Genomic DNA, 20,712 nt, shown 5'->3' with positions numbered 1-20,712 from the left:
GTCAATGGACCTGACCTGATCCTTACGGTCAGGAAACTGAGAGTTAATGGATAAAATGGATAATTAAATAAGTGACAATATCACAGTAAAAAAAAGTTTATATAGGGCAAATATAGTAAGAAAAGCATTCACATAGAGAACAAAGAAGTCTTACAATAGCTGGGAAGGCTTCCCAAATGAACTGTCATCTAGGCTGCAACCTCCAGGCTGAGGAGGAGCAGCTCTGCTCTAGGGGAAGGCTCAGAGTGTTGTGCACCCTGGGGGAGGAGAGGAGGTCAGCATAGCTAGGACAGTGGGACAATCAGAGATGGCAGTTGGCCGGAAAGGCAAGCAAGGACCAGGTCACATGGGGCCTGGAATCAGTCAAAGGAGTAGATTTAACCTTGGAATACGGTGAAACCCAAAACCATTTGCAGGGAGCTGACAGAATCCAATCTGCACTGTAACATTTATTGAGTGCTTGCTATTTTTCAGGCACTGTGCTAAGTGCTCTTGGCTGCTTCAGGTGGCACTGTTGTAAAGAATCCACTTACCAATGCAAGAGACGTGGGTTCGATTTTTGGGTTTGGAGGATCCCCTAGAGGAGGAAAGAGCAACCCAGGCCCAGTATTATTGCCTGGAGAATCCCATGGACAGAGGAGCCTGGTGGGCTGCAGTCCATGGGTTTCCAGAGTCAAACACAACTGAGCAACTAACTGCACACACACAAACACATGCGCAGGCTAAATGCTTTACATGCCTGACTTTACTGAACCCTCAAGAGTCCTATAAAACCACAGGAAGCTAGCACTGTTATTAAACCTATGTTACAGAAGATGAAAATGAAGCTTAATGAGAGAAACCGATCTGACCAGTCACATACTTCCTAGTCCCAAGGAAACCAGGATTCAAAGCCAGGTCTTTTGACTCTAGGCCCCAAGTGCCTAATGCAGTGTGCTGTCACTTTCATCTAGAAGTGGCCTGATTGACAATGATGATGATGATTCCACAGTGTGAGGACTAGAGGAGGAAATGCAGTTTAGGGTGAATGATAAACTCAATTATGAGCATATTGAAACGCCTGCAGAAACTCCATGTGGCAAAGGTCACACATATGGCTCTGAACTAAGAGTGGTTCTGAACTAAAGATTCGGAATTAGGAGACACGAGCACATGGATGATTATCTGAGCCACCACCTTGAATGACACGTCCCAGGGAGAATGTCTGGCATAGAACAAAGGGGTCTGGGAGACCCTTATGAGGAACACAGAAAGGAATGAAGAACCTGCAAAAGTCTTGAGAGGAGGCCAGAGAAGTAGGAGAAAAATGAAAAGCCAAAGGGAGAGCATATATCAAGAAGAATTAACAGTGCCAAATGCTGCTAAGAGGAAAGTAATATAAAAGCATGAAGGTATTCATTAGATTCAGAAATAAAATCTTTGCCCTTAATGGTTTAGGTGACATGGCCGTTGCTTTCCTTTTAGGAAGGTAAGAGGTAAAATGTATTAAAGTGGCCATTAAGGGAAGTGCTAAGTCCTATTAGAGAGGAAAAGGATATTCAGTCCAGATGTCTGCCAGGCAGGGGAAATGAGAATGGACCCTTAGGTGAAGATCATTAAAGGAAGAATAGCATTTGGAGGTTAAAGATAAGAGCAAAACCAGGAAGGTCTTAGCCTGGACAGATATAACCAGAGGCAAAAGTCACAAAGCATAAGGCACAGTCAGGAATAGTCCATTAATTCAAATAGGTTGGCTCACACTGCATAAAATTTAAAAAAAAGATTGGAACCACATTATAAAAAGTCCTGACTAAGGAATATGGAAGTAATGCAAATATTTAAATGTTTTTTCTCCCTGGAAAATGCCTCATTATTCTTTCTCGGCTCACATGCCACCTATTCCATATCAAAAAAGACTAATTTTCTGTATGTGCTTAAGTTACTTTTTATTCATATCTCTTGAATGATAATGCATTTTAATGTTTCCTAACCTGATGTCTTGGTATCTCAGCAACTCATGTAACATATGTGCCCAAGAAATATTTTCTGAACAAACGAAAACACACACAATTACATTAGAGTGGTACTTTATGAAGACCAAGTGTTAGCTATGTGCAATATGGATTAGCAAAGAAGATACCAGAGGTAGACCAGTGAGAAAGCCAGGAAGAGTGAAAAGAGGTAATAGGACCCCACTGAATGGGGCCACTGTTGGAAATGTAGGAAGTTTCTCTAAGAGATGCTTCCAAGGTAATATCATAGACTTTGGTGACTGAATGAAATGGAGCAGAACATAAGACAAATATATTTTTTTAACTTAAAAAAAACATACCCTGGACTCAGTAATTAGATTTGGAAATATACCCTAATAATTAGAGATGTACACACACTGTGGCATTATCTATAAGAGTGGAAAACTGGAAACCATTTAACTGAATAATAGAGGCCTCATTAAATAAAATGGTACTTCTATCTGATGAAGCCCCATGCATATATTAACATAGCATACTTATAAAAAATTATGTAAGAATGGTGAAAATGTGCACATTATAGTAAATAAAAAAAGAAAAAACTTTACAAACAAAATAGAATATACCCAGATTTTAAAAATAAAATGTGGAGAAACACAAGAAGACTGTATGTCATAAGGCACTGGATGTTTCTGAGAAGTGCCTGCCAAGACTATGGGTGTCATTTTCTTTTTCGGAATTAATTTTCCAACTACTTTTTTTTTTACAATAAATAAAAAGATACATATCATTATATATGGAGCTTCCCAGGTGGCACTAGTGGTAAAGAACCCTTCTACCAATGCAGGAGACATAAGAGATGGCGGTTGGATCCCTGGTTTGGGAAAATCCCCTGGAGAAGGAAATGGCAACCCACTCCAATATTCTTGCCTGGGAGAATCCCATGGACAGAGAAGCCTGTGGACTATGGTCCATAAGGTCGCAAAGAATTGGACATGACTAAAGCAACTTAGCACACACATACACATCTTATGTGTGTGTGTATGTGTGTGTGTGCGTGTACACACACATATATATGTAAAGAGCTAATATTATCAACTCATCAAGCTATTTGAGAGTTGGTAGCAAAAAGAAAAAGAACCACAATTTGAAAGGAAAGATAGTTTAAGCTTTAAGGATCAGAAAAATAAAGGAAGAGCTGGCAAATAAAAGAACCAGAAAAAAAAAGCGCTTACAAAAAGGAAATCCTTGATGTATTTTTCCATTTAAACAAAACTCATAGTATAGCCAAGGATATCAGAGCGCAATCTGGGTAACAGAGAAAAATCCTCTACACAATGATGATGGTGTTTTTGTAGCATCTGGAATAGAAAAACTGTTAACTTATTACATCGTAGGAAGAAACATAGGCTTTGCCATCAAAGAGACCTGAGTTCATGGCACTCCACTCAGCAGCCACTGAGACCTAGGCACGCTGCTAACTGAGCCAGTCTCCTTTGGTGTAGCGCGAGGCCAACCACCAGGAAGCACAGTTTCGAAAACTAAGTGATCCGTAAGAAAGCGGCTAGTGAGGTAGCTGAGCCCAGGAGTGTACCACCAGACTCTGACTCAGCAGATCTGAGCCTAAACCCAAGCATGTATGTTTTAGAAAGCTCCCTGGGCAGTTCTACTGCATGACAGCAATATGTGAACAGTTCAGTGCATGGAACCTGGCAAGTACTTGATAAATGTGACCTGGTTGTTTTTATGGACCTAATAGGGTTTCTATCATTTTAAATTAAGACTGTCATGACTTTCTTCACTGAACACAATGGCAAGTTCTCCCTGAAGTGAGCATCTCAGATGTTTTGCTATGACAAAGAGAGAAAAAATGAAAATGAACAATAGAAATGCCATTTATGATCTAAAGCAGTACCATGGCATTCAAAGATTTGAAATGAGTGACTCCAAAGTTCTTTAACATATGGTCATATATAATTTTGCCCAGGCAATTGTGGATCATTTCTGCTTCATGATGTATTAAGACCAAGTTACTTAGTTGATCTGTGTGACTTCCCACTGATCAACATCCAAATTTCCTTTAGGTTTTGTTATATTTTATTCATCACCATAGATAAAAGCTTTGTTCTTTAAAACATGGCCTCAAAAGAGAGTCTACAAAGATATCTACAAATTTGGGGAAAGATGAAAATTTAGGTCTCAGGAAATATTATAATAAATCTCAGAGATCTACTTCCACAATTACATTTTTTTTAACATAAGGGAAAGGTCTTATTGTATTTTATAAATAGTTCCAGCAATAAAATGTCACATAAACAAGTCAGAGTGCAATGACACTTAATGCACAGAATATTCCAATAGTTTGTCTGCCTTTTCTTCCTGGGCTCCTCGAACACGCGGTTTGGTAGGAAGGGTCATCGAAATGCAGTCCTGGGGGAGGCTCACCAATTAAGATAATTGCAGTGTTATGACTCCTGCTGGCCACTGTTCATCCCCCATTTGCACAGCCACTACGGGCAAGAAACGACTGGGTTATCAGTAGGTAGCAAAAAGCCCAAGACATAAAAGTGGTCTAAAAAGGCCACTGAAGACTGAGCTCTCTATGATCAATATACTGGTATTAGTTCCTAGAAAACCACCAGCTTTATCAGAACAAATAAGAACTACCACAGACCAAAATGAGGGAGCCCAACACAGGACTATCAGATACTCTTGAGTGTAATCTGGGTGTTCAGTTAATGCTTCTCTCACTCTGAATATAAACTGAGGAATTTTGGTCAGGTGTGCTGATCCAAAACGCCTAGTGGGAATTTACTTAATCTTTACCTGTTAAGTGTATATCCCCTAGATTAGTGGCAAGACAGTATTCTTCATTTCTTCATATTCAGAATTTAGGCATATGAACTAATACGAACTAAAATACGGATTGTTTTACTTTGACTTAAAAAACATTTCACATCTGAAACTTAAATATATCCATATGTTTTAGTGTCCTAACACATGAGCTGTTTGCTTGAGTGACTTGATCTAGAAATGGAAAAAAATAAAAACATGACTCTTTGGGAGCAGGAATTAAGTTTTTCAACAATAATGGCTCCACACAACCTTCTTAAGTACCATCTGTTAGTTTACGGCACAGGTCTTCAATTCAATCAGATTGGTTTTTCCCTAGCTGACCACTCAGCTCCACCTGGCCCAAACTCCGTGCCCGTTCTTGTACTCTCCCTTTCCTGTCCTCAGCCATCCTTATTTTTTTTTATGCCTATCCTAATTACATAAGGTCTCTAAGCTCCAAAGGAAATGCAGTTTCCTGAACAAGCCTTACCTGAGTATTTCAACATGAGCTCTCTTCACTGAACACATCTGCAACTGTGTCAGTCAGTCAGTCCAGTTGCTCAGTCATGTTCTATTCTTTGTGACCCCATGAACTGCAGCACACCAGGCTTCCCTGTCCATCATCAACTCCTGGAGCTTATTCAAACTCATGTCCACTGAGTCAGCGATGCCATCCAACCATCTCATCCTCTGTCGTCCCCATCTCCTCCTGCCTTCAATCTTTCCCAGCATCAGGGTCTTTTCCAGTGAGTCAGTTCTTCACATCTGGTGGCCAAAGAATTGGAGTTTCAGCTTCAGCATCAGTCCTTCCACTGAGTATTCAAGACTGATTTCTTTTAGGATTGACTGGTTGGATCTCCTTGCAGTCCAAGGGATTCTCAAGAGTCTTCTGCAACATCACAGCTCAAAAGCATCAATTCTTCGGTGCTCAGCTTTCTTTATAGTCCACCTCTCACATCCATACATGACTACAGGAAAACCATAGCTTTGACTAGATGGACCCTTGTTGGCAAAGTAATGTCTCTGCTTTTTAAAATGCTGTCTAGGTTGGTCACAGCTTTTCTTCCAAGGAGCAAGTGTCTTTTAATTTCATGGCTACAGTCACCATCTGAAGTGATTTTGGAGCCCAAAAAATGACGTCTGTCACTGTTTCTATTGTTTCCCCAACTATTTGCCATGAAGTGATTGTGTAATTCAGCATAATAGTTTATACTATATACCACACAACCCAACACATAATTAAACAGTCATACTATTTTTTTTGTATTTCCATGAACACTATTCTTATCTATCCAGGAAGATTATAAACTTCTTGAAGGCAGGGTTTTGTTCAACGGAGTGTTTGACTTCTCACTCCCAACTACTTTAACTTGATTTTAAGTTGCCTCAAATGTGCACACCTGTGCCACCTAATGATGAAGACAATTACTGCATGGTTAAAACTCAGTGACAGCTTCCAAACATGTAACAAAACCAAAGGTTGGAGGAAATCCTTAATTGTTTAAAATCAAAGAATAAAGCTACTGTTGTTAAAAATAACAGAGCAGCAGTGATAGTAGTAAGTATAACTACATTTTGGTGCATTAACATTTTTAAATTGTGTGATAAATTTATTAACAGTGTGTAACTGAAAATCAAAACCAAAAACTTTCTCGTGGAAAAGCTCTTTTCTAAGTGAGCAACTTCTTTTGGGTCTGGGTTAATCTAGTACCAAAAAGAGTCACATAACCACTTACTGAACTGTCCTGTGATTAGAGGTACATATAAAATAAATTATCCGTGATAGATACTGATCAGTGTAACACACATAGCGCTCAGAAGATGGTAGTACACTGCTTATCTATTCAGACAAAACATTCAACTCATCTAATACTGATTGAGCCTTTATTATGTGAAAGACAACACATATCCTTAAGAAGGTTATAATCTAGTAAAAATATAAAATCAAGTACAAAAATGATGGAGATCAAGGTACTCAGGAAAAACTTTTCACCATTATTATTACAAGAACAACACATCTGTATCATGTTATATAATGGGTGCTATATTCAGGTTAAGTGTGTGTTTCTAAATAGTCTTGGTGAAGTATATTGTAAACACAGGCTCAGAAACAACTTTCTTTGTTATGCATTTTCTCTTCTTCAGTATTTCCTGCTAAGACTTCTTAACCGTAACTTCTTTATGTCTTCAATTTCTCACCTGCCTTGTGTTAGCTATTAGGTGTCAGAAACTGAATTCAGTTACATGTGTGAGTTAGCAGTAAAGATGTTCAGTTCAGTTCAGTCACTCAGTCGTGTCCAACTCTTTGCAGCCCCATGAATTGCAGCACGCCAGGCCTCCCTGTCCATCACCAGCTCCCGGAGTTCACACAAACTCATGTCCATCACGTCAGTGATGCCATCCAGCCATCTCATCCTCTGTTGCTCCCTTCTCCTCCTGCCCCCAGTCCCTCCCAGCATCAGAGTCTTTTCCAACGAGTCAACTCTTCGCGTGAGGTGGCCAAAGTATTGGAGTTTCAGCTTTAGCATCAGTCCTTCCAATGAACAACCAGGACTGATCTCCTTTAGAATAGACTGGTTGGATCTCCTTGCAGTCCAAGGGACTCTCAAGAGTCTTCTCCAACACCACAGTTCAAAAGCATCAATTCTTCGATGCTCAGCTTTCTTCACAGTCCAACTCTCACATCTATACATGACCACCTTGACTAGATGGGCCTTTTTTGGCAAAGTAATGTCTCTGCTTTTTAATATGCTACCTCATGATAATTGTTCTTTTAATTTAATTTTTATTTCATATTAAAGTTGATTTACAATGTTGTGTTAACTTCAGGTGTACAGCAAAATAATTTAGTTATACATATATCCATTCTTCTCCTGTATAGGTTGTTACAGATTACTCAGTAGGGTCCCCTATGCTATACGTTAGGTCCTTGTTGATTACCTATTTTATATACAGTAGTATGTAGATATTACTGCCAAACTCATAATTTATCCCTCCTCCCACATTTGCCCTTTGGTAATTATAAGTTTGTTTTCAGAGCCTGAGTTTTATTTCTATTTTGTAAATAAGTTACTTTGTATCGATTAACTCTGATGTAATTTGCCATTTAAGGCCAATGTTTCCTGACTGATTTTCTCTCCAGATGATTCTGTCCATTGGTCTAAGTGTGGTGTTGGAAGTCCCCCACTATTACTGTGTCAGTTTCTCCTTCTATGGCTGTTAGTCTTTGCCTTATATACTGAGGTGCCCTTATGTTGGGTGCATATATATTAATGGTTGTTTTATCTTCTCGATCACTTGATCATTATGTAGCATCCTACTTTGTGTCTTGTAGTAGTCTTTTTTGATGTCTATTTTTTCTAATATGAGGACTACTACTCCAGCTTTCTTCTGAATGCCACTTGCATGGAATACCTTTTCCCTTCCTTTACTTTCAGTCTGTATATGTCCTAGATTTAGTGGGTCTCTTGTGGACAGCATACATACAGGTTTGATTTTTGTGTCAGTTCACCCAGTCTGTGTCTTTTGGTTGACATTTAAAATAATTATCAATATTTATGTTCTTACTGCCATCCTGTTAATTGTTTGGGGTGTGTTTTTTGCTTTCTGGGGGGTTGTTTTTCTTCCCTTCCTGTTTTGTTTTCCTCTCATGTGATTTGATGGCTATCTTTAGTGTTTTGTGTTGCTTATTGTGTGTGTGTGTCTACTGTAGAATTTTGGTTTGCTGTTGCCTTGAGGATTTGATATAGCAGTCTATACGTGTGTGTGTGTGTGTATCCACACACAAATTAAGCTGCTGGACTCTTAATTTCAAACGCATTTCCAACATCTTTCATTTGTAATTTCCTCTTGTCAGAGTTGCTCATTTTGATACTGCATTTGTGAGTGGATGACTTCCTAGCTTTACTGTATGTTTGCCTTTACTGGCAAAGTTTTCTCATTCGTGATTTTGTTTATAGTTGTGGCCTTTTCTTTTCCATCTAGAGAAGTGCCTTTAGCATTTGCTGTGAAGCTGTTTTGGTGGTGCTGAATTCTCAGATTTTGCTGGTCTGTAAAGCTTTTGAGCTTTCAAAAAAAGATCTTTTGATCTTTCTCTTATTTTGAACCTGAGTAAGAGTCTTCCAGGTTATAGCATTCTTGGTTGTAGCTTTTGCCCTTCCATCACTTTAATATATCATGCCACTCCTTTCTGGCCTTCAGAGTTTCTGCTCAGCAATCACCTGATAACCTTATGGGAGTTCCCTTTATGTGATTTGTTGCTTTTGCCTTGTTGCTTTTAATATTTCCTCTTTGTCTTTAATTTTGGTCAATTTGATTAGTGTTTGTCTTGGTGTGTTCATTGTTAGGTTTCTCCTGTATGGGACTCTCTGTACTTCTCAACTCAGGTGACTGTTTCCTTTCCCAGGTTAGGGAAGTTTTCAGTTAATATCTCTTCAAATATTTTCCCATGCCCTTTCTCTCTTCTGGGACCCCTGGAATGCAAGGTGTGTTTAATGTTGTCCCAGAGGTCACTGATACTATCCTCATTTCTTTTCATTCTTTTATTCTTTATTCTGTACTGCAGCAGAGGTTTCCACCAATCTGTCTTCCAGCTCACTCATTCTTCTGCCTCGTTTATTCTGATACTGATTCTGTCCAGTGTACTTTTTCAGTTAATGTATTGTTCTTCGGTTTGTTCTTCAGAGCTTCCAGCTCTTTATTAAACATTTTTGTATCCTTTGGGTCTGTGCCTCCATTCTTTTTCTGAGATCTTCGATCATCTTTACCATCAAAACTCTGAATTCTTTGTCAGATACATTACCTATCTCTAGTTTGCTTCCCTGTTCTTCTGGAGCTTTATCTCATTCCTTTCTCTGGAACATATTTTCTGCCATCTCATTTTGCCTAACTTTCTATGTTCATGGTCTCTGTTTCTTAGGCTGTAGGATTATAATTCTTCTTGGTTCTGGTTTCTGTCCCCCAGTAAGTAAGGTGGCCCAATGAGGCTTGTGCATGCTTCCTGGTGGGTAGAGCTGGGTTCCATCCCTCTGGAGGGCAGGGCTGTGTCAAAGGGTGTGTTTATAGACGGCTGTGGCTCAGGACAACTTTAGGCAGCCTGTCCCATGATTGGGGGGGCTGTGTTCTCATCCTGTTGGTTGTTTGGCCTGAAGTGTTCCATCATTGGAACCTGCAGGCTGTTGGGTGGGGCAAGCTCTTGGTGCCAAAATGGCAACCTCCAGGAAAGCTCACACTGAAGAGAATCCCCTGGGTGTCAACCATCAGTGTCCTTGTCCCCAGAGTGAGCCACAGACTACCTCTGTCTCCCTCAGAAGACCCTCCAAGACCCACAAGTAGGTCTGGCCCACATTCTTATGGAGTCATTGCTCTGCCCTTGGTCCCTGTGCACATGAAACCTTGTTTGTGTCCTCCTAGAGTGGAATCTGTTTCCCCTAGTCCTGTGGAGCCCCTCTACTCAAGCTCCACTGGCCTTCAAAGCCAAATTGCTCTGGGGGCTCCTCCTCCTGATGCCAGACCTGCAGGCTGGGGAGTCTGACATAGGGCTCTCAGTTCTCAGTCCTGTGTGAGAACCTCTGTGATATAATTGTTTTCTAGTTTGTGGGTTGCCCACTCAGAGGGATAGGATTTCATCATATCATGAAAGCGCTCCTCCTACCAACTTTTTGAGGCTCTGCTTTCTCTTTGTGGGTATATTATCTTTTTTGGTAGGTGTGAGTCTTTTGTTGATGGTTATTCAGCAGTTGTGATTTTGGTGTTTTAGTGAGAGGAGGTAGGTTTGAATCCTTCTTCTCTGCCATCTTGTCTTCACAGATTTCTTCAGTAGTTGGTTTTAATATGTGGTCTCTGGGCTTCCACTGCAGTATTTATTTATGATGGTCATTTGTTTAACACAAGCTGCTTTTTCACTTAATTGACTACTAAAAGCATATCTCAAAAAGATGAGACAGTTGTGTTGGGCCCTTTTTGAGTATTAGACTGCTTTCCTAAAAGGACACTCTGACTAGATGGTGGTCTAAGAACCACTTTACCTCTGATTCTTGATGAAACCTATTCTCTTTCTGTTCACTTGACACCTCCTCACCTCCACCAGACTGTGCCTGCTCCCCTTGTCATCTGAGGTAGCATCACAACCACTTCAACTTGTGACTACCATCCCTCCATTATCTGGCCATTTAGCCTCTTTCTTCTTTTAAACACTTTCCTTGAAGAAACCAGCCAGCTCACTATTATTACAAAGGTGCTCTAACTGAAATCACACTATAAATACAAGAGGCACCATGTTACAGTGGAAGGAGCACAGCCTACTCAGTCAGACAAACTATATTCCAATAACTCTGAACTGATTCTTCGCCTCAATTTCTGCTCTGCTGCTGCTGCTGCTAAGTCACTTCAGTCGTATCTGACTCTGTGCGACCCCAGGGACAGCAACCCACCAGGCTCCCCCATCCCTGGGATTCTCCAGGCAAGAACACTGGAGTGGGTTGCCATTTCCTTCTCCAATGCAGGAAAGTGAAAAGTGTCCGACTCATAGCGACCCCGTGGACTGCAGCCCCCCAGGCTCTTCCGTCCATGGGATTTTCCAGGCAAGAGTACTGGAGTGGGGTGCCAAATTTCTGCTCTACAAGTTAAATATTGGTTGTTGTGAGGGTTAACTGACTTTATGCATACAAAGCACTTAGCATACTGCCTGGTACTTAGTAAATGTTCAATAAATGTTAGCTACTGTTCTAGTTAGAGTACTATTATAATTATAGCCATCACATTTCTTATTTCTATTACTATCATAGTATATAGGACCCATTCTACTTTTCTAACTGAAGTAAAGAGACTCATCAACATTTTTTAGCTGAAGCAAATGAAGCCATCTGTATTACCTTTTTTTTTGACTGGTACATTGAAGGGGGAAGATCAGTTGCCAGTTTGGGCAGGAAAAATTATATACTGTGGTTGTTAACTAGTACTCTGAGTGGTGACTAGGTAATACATGTTCCCCAAAGTTATAAATCAGTTTGCTACTAAAATATTTTCCAGAACAGATAGTTCTACAGATATATCCTTATCCACTGTAAAATAATTTCTCCATTATCCTGCCTACAATTAAAAAGATCTTTATTAGCAAAAGATGTGTTCCAACAGATTGTTCCATGATGTCAGAAATACTTTAAAAGTAATCATTAAATACTATAAAATAGCAGACAATTAGAAAATAAAAAACATATTATGGAATGAGAAGGGTGAGCCTAAACTGAATGCCACAGTAAGTGGTACCATGTTTTGGGGAAGAAAAAAAAAATAGCAGGATCATTGCTTTAATGTCTTGGGGCTCCCTGTCCTATTCCATGGGCATAAAGAACTGTGTTCTCCATGAGTTACTATGGGTGATGGTCATACACAATATGACCATCAAGCCTATGTTTCCATTTCATTTTAGTTATAACCACTGAATTCCAAAAGCAAGCCAAACTAATAGGGACAACATCTTTAGTTTACTATACCAATGTGATTTTGGACTTTTTATACATTTCTTTTAACTCATGAGTACTTAGCTGTAAAGATACTTCTTTTGACAGGGTTCACTAAATACAATACATCTTGAAGTGAGGTGAAGTTGCTCAGTCGTGTCCGACTCTTTGTGACCCCATGGACCACGTGTAGCCTACCAGGCTCCTCTGTCCATGGGATTTTCCAGGCAACAGTACTGGAGTGGATTGCCATTTCCTTCTCCAGGGGATCTTCCCGACCCAGGGATTGAACCGGAGTCTCCCGCATTGTAGACAGACGCTTAACCGTCTGAGCCACATCTTAAAGTACATTAAACCCTAAAGGAACAACAGTGATGCCAATTAGGGTGATTCTGGATAGTTCCTTTTTCATATATATCCATATGTGTCTATTATTTGTATGTACATGTGTGTATGAAGATATAAATACTTAAATATGCAGCTAGAACAAAATGTACAGTTGTTTTTTTCCCCATAAAAATATCAAAATGTAAACATTTAAATGAGTGTGACATGGTCAATGGAATCAAACTCATCTCTAGATGCCCTTCGATAGACATGGTTCTAGAAGACATGAGGGGCAGAGGGTAGTACGAGCCACAGAGTAGGAAGCAGAAGAATGAGGTTCTATCCATGGTCTACGGAAATTTACTAACCACCTCGGATGCCACTTCTATTTAACAATAAGATGGAGGTAGCAGTACTTCCTTTCTACCAACCAGAATCATCTGTTGCACTTAGTGGAATAATGAATATAAAAATATTTTTAAAGCTATAAATAACTATAGGTGATAAGATACTCTCAAGACAGTTTTACGACTTTTAAGAAACATTTAAAAATGGAATGATAGTCTAACTGTATGTATTATTTTATTATTTTCTATTCCAAAAAAGGAGAAAAAAAAGCTTTTGATTGTTTTAAAATATTTTAGTGCATGGAGTCAAGTCAGTATAAAAATACAGTACTATTCTTATTTCTTGAAATAAAGTATAAAAAAGTGCTTTGTAAATTCAAAAGAGCTATATGTGAAGTTCACCAATTTTTGCGACTTACATAAAAAAAGGACATTTTGAGACGGGTGCTTACCTTTTCTTAGACGGTCAACTACAAAAGTAAAGCCTGTAGTTCTTGGATGTAAGACATATTTGTATTTCTGAAGTCCATTATTTTCAGCAAATTCATTACTTCGAGTCATGCTATTTTCTAAACAAAACAACAGTAGAAGCCATAAAATAAAGAATGATAAGTAAAGAAAGGAAATGGTACAGAATTTTTTATAAAAATGGCAATTAATTTTTCTGTAATTATTCAATCTAACATGCTGAATCAAATGACAGAAACACTTTATTAAATCCCTAACAATAATCCTAGAGTTACCTACTTACTGGAATTTTGAAAATTCTTATAATAAGATGTTTTATAACATATTCAAATCCTTAAAATTCTCTAAGAGATTTTATAAAATAGTCAATACACAATGAAATATAAATATAAATAAATATAAATATAAACTGAAATATAAATAAAACACTAATAACTAAAATTTTCATAACATAATAAAAAACTGAAATGCTAGAATATAAAGATGAAATAAAACTAAAATAGTAATAAAACATAAGGATCTGGATATCCAGAAGAAATTACCAACAGTTTGCCGAATAGATCAACACTGTTTTAACCCAGTAATTTAGGGCTTCAGTGCAAAGTGAAGTATCTGCGTTGCCCAGGCACACAGCACCCTAATACCACTAACTAAAACCACTCCACAACAGAACGGGCACATGATTAGCACATCATGCGCAAACATCTGAACATGGTTTGGCTGGATATAGTTACAGAGTCAAGTGTATGTTCCAACTGTTGGCAAAAACTTTTTCCATTCTATGAGGTAACTTTATAAGTTCCAAGAAGAACCAAGCGCATTATTCGGCAATTATATTTGGAAAAAGTAAAGTGTTTAGAAATTTGGCCTCAGCTGCTGGTGGAGATCATGAAATACTTTCTGATGACAACAGATGTTAGAACCTGCAATTCTCAGCTGCATCCCTGAAATTTAGACCATTCCAAATCACCAGGGGGTGGAAAAAAAAAAACTATAAAAATAAATACTAATTTCTGAGGAGTAAATTTAATACCATGGAGTTCTCAAAATCTCAAAAAAGTATAGATGGATTCCACAACACTATAACACTAAAAGAACACTCCTGTAAACTGAGTCAAAAGATTAAACAGGTCTCTAGCAGGTCAAAAGTAAAAGCCCTAAACAAGAAAAGGAATAAGCTCCTCTCATTCTGGTGGTATTCTGGGCATGGGACTACAGAACAGTATTTTATAGACAGCTGGCAGGATCTCACATGGGATGGGGAATCCCAGAGTCACCACAAAGATGAGTAGGTAACTACTCTTCAGTTCTCTCTTGCAGCTAGCTGGTCGCAGACTTGGGGGATCTGAAGACCAAAACTGAACTCTGACGTAGAATGTGAATACAGGTGGAAGTAGTTCTAAAAAGCATGGGCACGATGTGGGAAGACAGAAATAATCAGACACAGATCAGAGATGCAGATTTTCTCCTCCTTGCCCACTTCATCTGCCTACGCCCAGACTCTGTGATTATTAGGACTAATGGACTAGCATCTCACTTTCTCACCACAGCCTCCTGTCTCGTTAGCTGGCTCCCTCTAACACTCTGTCACCAGCATGCCCTGCCACTCCAGTGATACTGGCTGCTCAGATGTTCTCAAACCAGCCAGTCATGTTCCACCTCAGATTCTTCCTTCTTGCCAGAATGCCTTCTACTCAGACATCTGCATGATCTTCTACTTTGTTCATTCAGTCTCTACTTAAATGAAAAGTTAAGGGCTCTTTTCTGGAGAAGGAAATGACAACCCATTCCAGTAATCTTGCCTGGAGAATTTCATGGACAGAGGGGCCCAGCAGGCTACAGTCCATGAGGTTGCAAAGAGTCAGGCATGACTGAGAAACTATCACTCAAGGGGCCCTCTCAAGCCACTTTACTTAAACAGCACCCTATGCCCCCATCTTTTATTACTCTCTCCTTATCTTGCTTTTCCTGTAAGGCATGCATGAATACCTGGCATATTTTTATTATTTTTTTATCTGTCTTTCCTCTTAGAATGTAAGTTTCATGAAAGTAGAGATTTTTTGGAATATGAGGCTCTAGGCACTCATATATTTATTAAATGAAGAAGTTTACTAAATATACAAGGGTGTTGAACTGCATGTAATATTATAGTTGTTAAATACCAAGAAAAGCTTTCCTTTCCAAATCAGGAAAACAAAACACAAAATCACAGTACACCAACTGTGATGGTTAATTTTGTGTGGCAAATCGGCTAGGTCAAAGTACCCAGATATTGGTCAAACATTATTTGAGCTGTGTCTGTGAAGGTGTTTTTTATGAGATTAATATTTAAACCAATAGACTTTGCATTATGTGAGTGGGCTTCATCCAATCAGCTGAAGGCCCTAAGAGAAAAGGACTAATCTCCTTAAACAAGAGCTTCCCTAGTAACTCAGCTGGGTAAAAAATCTGCCTGCAATGCAGGAGACCCTAGTTCAACTCCTGGATTGGGAAGATCCACTGGCGGAGGGAAAGGCTACCAACTTCAGTATTCTTGGGAGGCTCAGCTGGTAAAGAATCCATCTGAAATATGGAAGACCTGGGTTTGATCCCTGGGTTGGGAAGATCCCCTAGAGAGAACAGCTACTCACTTATTCTGGCCTGGAGAAAATGTATAGTCTGTGGGGTCACAAGGAGTCAGACACGACTCAGCAACTTCACTTTCACTCCTCAAACCAAAACAAGAGTTCTGTCAGCAGACTGCCTTTGGACTCAAACTGCAACTCTCCCCTAGTCTCCACCTGTGGACATACCCTATCTATTTTTAATTTACCACCCTCCACAATCATGTGAGCCAATTCCTAATTTGACCCACCCCTTCTCTCTCTTTCCCTCTCCTTCTACACACATACACAGAGGTGGTTCTATTTTTCTGAAGAACCATGACTAGCAAAGTGTGATATTACAATATAACATTAAGTACAAAAAGTATAAATTTATCCAAATTAACTTGTGGAGTATTATGTATATTACTTGCATAAGCAAAAAAAAAAAAAAAAGGTTTATAAACAATGATAACATATGAAAATAGAATAGATTAAAAGTTACATTTAAAGGCACTAATTTAAAAATGTGCAAACAATTTGGATTCAGAACCTAAAGGAGGATCATATAACATTCTCTTTGGGCTTAAAAACCCAAGTTTAAAGTTAATCATGGAAGGTAAAAAACACCTTTAACTACTATTTTTTCACACCATAGGTAATTTGCTAGCTTACTTAGAAAAAAAAAATCATATCCCAAGTCAAAACTATTTGTAAAATACTGTTTGAATTTTTTTTTTTTTAAGCTTTAAGATCAGTCTATTTCCTCAATCTGGCAAATACTGTTTTAATTTTAAAAACATGCAACTACATCATGGAATAATGAGTATTCTGGACCCTGAAAATACTCAAATAGATGTTAACTTCATCACTTAAAAACGATACTTGAGAAAAAATAGAGTGAAAAAAGTTTAAAATACCTTATAACTTCTGAATATCTAATGTATGAACATTTTTATACTGATATACCAAAGTAACAGCAACCCATGAGCTTTTATCCAATTATCTTTTAATAACTAAATAATTTACAAAGTTGCCACTCTTTGGTGTACATTTTGGCATTCATAAATATAAATCTATCACTTCTGAAAATGATGTTCTATACTCTAATACAGCTGATTTCAATACCCAAATTTAACTATTACACATTCTAAATATTAAAAAATGTAAATATGACAGTCTGCCCATTAAAATTTCCCAATGATAATTCAGCTCTGGGAATCAATAAACTTACAACTTACAATATAATTTCAAGGTTAAACAATATGCAGCCAATATTATGCTCAGTATTACCCTCTGTGATCTAACTACTACTAGAATTTTAACTATAAAAATCAAACATACTAATATATAATCAGTTATATAATATAAACATATAATATATATTAGTCATATAAACATACTAAGTATATAATTTAGTATATAACACTACTATATAAAAACACTATTTCTTGGAGTTGCCAGTTCTAAGTTCTATGGGCTGAACATCAGGAGTTCTGGGTTCTGATGTGCCACTGATTAACTAACTGAGTGACTCCAGGGATGGGCCATTAATCTCACTAGCGTTCAGCTGCCTGAGGACTGAGACGTTTACACTAGATAGTTGATTTCAGAGTGCCTTCATGTTGGAGAAGGAAATGGCAATCCACTCCAGTACTACTGCCTGGAAAATCCCATGGACAGAGGAGCCTGGTAGGCTACAGTCCATGGGTTTGCAGAGTCAGACTTCATTTTCCTCTCCTTTCATGTTATGAAGTCCTGTGATCCAAGCCCAGGCTACCTTACCTGTGAGATCAGTCCCCTCAGGGAATAGAAGGAGTTGAAGTGGTTCATGGATATCACAAAAATAATCAATCATGTCTTCAAAATGGCTCTTGTCATCCTTCCATTTCCTATGAATGAAGATATAGGCAGCAGCTTGCATAGCCCAACCTAGAATCAATTTAACAAGTATTTACATATAATTTTAACCAATATCCACATTTAAAATATATATTCTGGAGTTTTGGGGTTTTACTATAAATTACTTTCATAATGAGCGTCTCATGACCTACCTGAAATTCAGCACTGACCTTGGATTAAATAACGGTTACACCAGAGGATATTCTTAAAGGAGTTAGCTAAATTCTGAGATTTTCAAAATTCTCCAAAGCCTCTTTTCAAGCCAAACCCAGCTATTGAAATACAAAGAAAAACTGCCTTAATATATATTAGTAACTCATCCAAAGTTAAAATCCCAAATTAAACAGAAATTTTAACCAAGTTACTATGTGTTATCAGGCTTACAAAAGCAGTAAGCAAAGGATCTGTTCTCAGGCCATGTGTACAAAGTCTTTAGTATTTCCCTTTCTGTACTACTCAATCTCTAAATCTCATTGCTATTTTCAGTGTGGCTTCTATTTTTAAAAAATGCAATGGCCACTAAACACACTGCTTACATTCCCTTTCTCTAAGGCAAAGTCAACCTTGTTACTGAAGAGGCAGTCCTAGAAAAGCCAGGTTTTTCTCAGCTGGAATCCCTCCTTGGTCAGAAATGACTAGAATTACTATGGTAGTGTGGATCACAACAAACTGCGGAAAATTATGAAAGAAATGGGAATACCAGAGCACCTGACCTGCCTCTTGAGAAATCTGTATACAGGTCAGGAAGCAACAAACTGTGAAAAATTATGAAAGAAATGGCAATACCATACCACCTGACCTGCCTCTTGAGAAATCTGTATGCAGGTCAGGAAGCAACAATTAGAACTGGACATGGAACAACATACTGGTTCCAAGTAGGGAAAGGAGTACGTCAAGGCTGTATATTGTCACCCTGCTTATTTAACTTATATGGAAAGCACATCATGAGAAACGCTGGGCTGGATGAAGCACAAGCTGGAATCAAGATTGCTGGGAGAAATATCAATAACCTCAGATATGCAGATGACACCACCCTTATGGCAGAAAGCGAGGAACTAAAGAGCCTCTTGATGAAAGTCAAAGAGGAGAGTGAAAAAGCTGGCCTAAAACTCAACATTCAGAAAACTAAGATCATGGCATCTGGTCCCATCACTTCATGGGAAATAAATGGGGAAACAGTGGAAACAGTGTCAGACTTTATTTTTTTGGGCTCCAAAATCACTGCAGATGGTGACTGCAGCCATGAAATTAAAAGACACTTACTCCTTGGAAGGAAAGTTATGACCAACTTAGATAGCATATTAGAAAGCAGAGACATTACTTTGCCAACAAAGGTCCATCTAATCAAGGCTATGGTTTTTCCAGTAGTCATGTATGGATGTGAGATTTGGACTATAAAGAAAGCTGAGCACTGAAGAATTGATGCTTTTGAACTGTGTGTAGTGCTGGAGAAGACTCTTGAGAGTCCCTTGGACTGCAAGGAGATCCAACCAGCCCAATCTAAATGATATCAGTCCTGAATATTCATTGGAAGGACTGATGTTGAAGTTGAAACTCCAATACTTTGGCCACCTCTTGCGAAGGGCTGACTCATTTGAAAAGACCCTGATGCTGGGAAGGATTGAGGTCAGGAGGAGAAGCAGATGACAGAGGATGAGATGGCTGGATGGCATCACCGACTCAATGGACACTGAGTTTGGGTAAACTCCGGGAGTTGGTGATGGACAGGGAAGCCTGGCATGGTGCAGTCCGTGGGGTTGCAAAGAGTCGGACACAACTAAGTGACTGAACTGTACTGAACTGTGGTAAATATACCTGACTTAAGGCAGATAATCAATAGTCTTATCTGACAGTCCATGAAGCAAAAAAACCCCGGGCCATGCACAGTAACTATCTGGCCAATCAAATGTTTTCTCTCAGAAATTTTACCTGGGACCATGGAGAAAGCAAGTTGGTTTATAAGACAAACGGAGGGGACAAGAAAGCAGATAAGACAGACAGTAGTCCCCGGGGCAAAATAAAGCGGGCCCACTGTAGTGAAGGCCTAAACAACTTCTGCTATTGAGGCCCCTAAAGCTGACTGCGATCAGAACAACAGGCAGTTCTCCACAAGGGCTGGTCAGTCCTTGGTTTCACCTCTTGAATATCCACAAGACTCCATCTCCCTTACTGCCATGTGTATCTTTACAATATGCTTTTCTTATTTCGGCTAGAGGGGATGAGTGGCAGTTTCTTGCAATCAAACACAACTAAAACAATAGTTACTGTCATTAGGTAGATACTATAGGACCCTGAAAATATACAGAACTATCATTACATCATTTAATCAATGATTTTTAAAGACTGTAGGGTTTTTGTTTTTTTTTTTTACTTTACTTGGTTATTTAGTAAAGTTGTAGGACTTTATTTGGACTTTTTTTTTTTTTTTTTTTTTGGTTATTTCACGGCTGAAGTCACTGTCCGCAGTGATTTTGGAGCCCAAGAAAATAAACTCTGTCACTGTCTCCATTGTTTCCCCACCTATTTGCCGTGAAGCGATGGGGCCAGATGTCATGATCTTAGTTTTTTGAATGTTAAGTTTTAAGCCAGCTTTTTCACTCTCCTCTTTCACCCTCATCAAGAGGCTCATAAGTTCCTCTTTACTTTCTGCCATTAGAATGGCACCATCTGTATATCTGAAGTTGAAGATATTTCTCCCAGCTGAAATCTTAATTTCAGCTTGTGAGTCATCCAGCCCCACATTTCACATGATGCACTCTGCATACGACTTAAATATGCAGAGGGACCGCATACATACGCCTTGTCATATGCCTTTCCCAACTTGGAACCAGTCTCCTGCTCC

The 20,712-nt window shown here is 38.9% G+C and overlaps 1 protein-coding gene across 5 annotated transcripts in view; it reads right to left on the bottom strand.

The window, feature by feature from the left end:
- The window catches only part of LCLAT1 (lysocardiolipin acyltransferase 1), a 192,021-nt gene that overhangs the window by 64,122 nt on the left and 107,187 nt on the right, over positions 1-20,712 (bottom strand). For all 5 annotated transcript variants that reach the window (XR_009600134.1, XM_060413845.1, XM_027966649.3 and 2 more), the window contains 2 exons: positions 17,754-17,900; positions 13,371-13,487 (listed from right to left, as the gene is read on the bottom strand). Coding sequence is in view for 4 of the 5 variants with exons in the window: in XM_060413845.1 (XP_060269828.1) it covers positions 13,371-13,487; positions 17,754-17,900 (264 nt within the window). In the remaining variant the exon portion in view is untranslated. The remainder of the gene's footprint in view (positions 1-13,370; positions 13,488-17,753; positions 17,901-20,712) is intronic.

The sequence above is a fragment of the Ovis aries genome, chromosome 3 (assembly GCF_016772045.2).
Source record: "Ovis aries strain OAR_USU_Benz2616 breed Rambouillet chromosome 3, ARS-UI_Ramb_v3.0, whole genome shotgun sequence".
Taxonomy (NCBI): domain Eukaryota; kingdom Metazoa; phylum Chordata; class Mammalia; order Artiodactyla; family Bovidae; genus Ovis; species Ovis aries.
The sequence above is the reverse complement of the archived record's forward strand: the minus strand, read 5'-3'. Positions and strand labels throughout refer to the sequence as shown.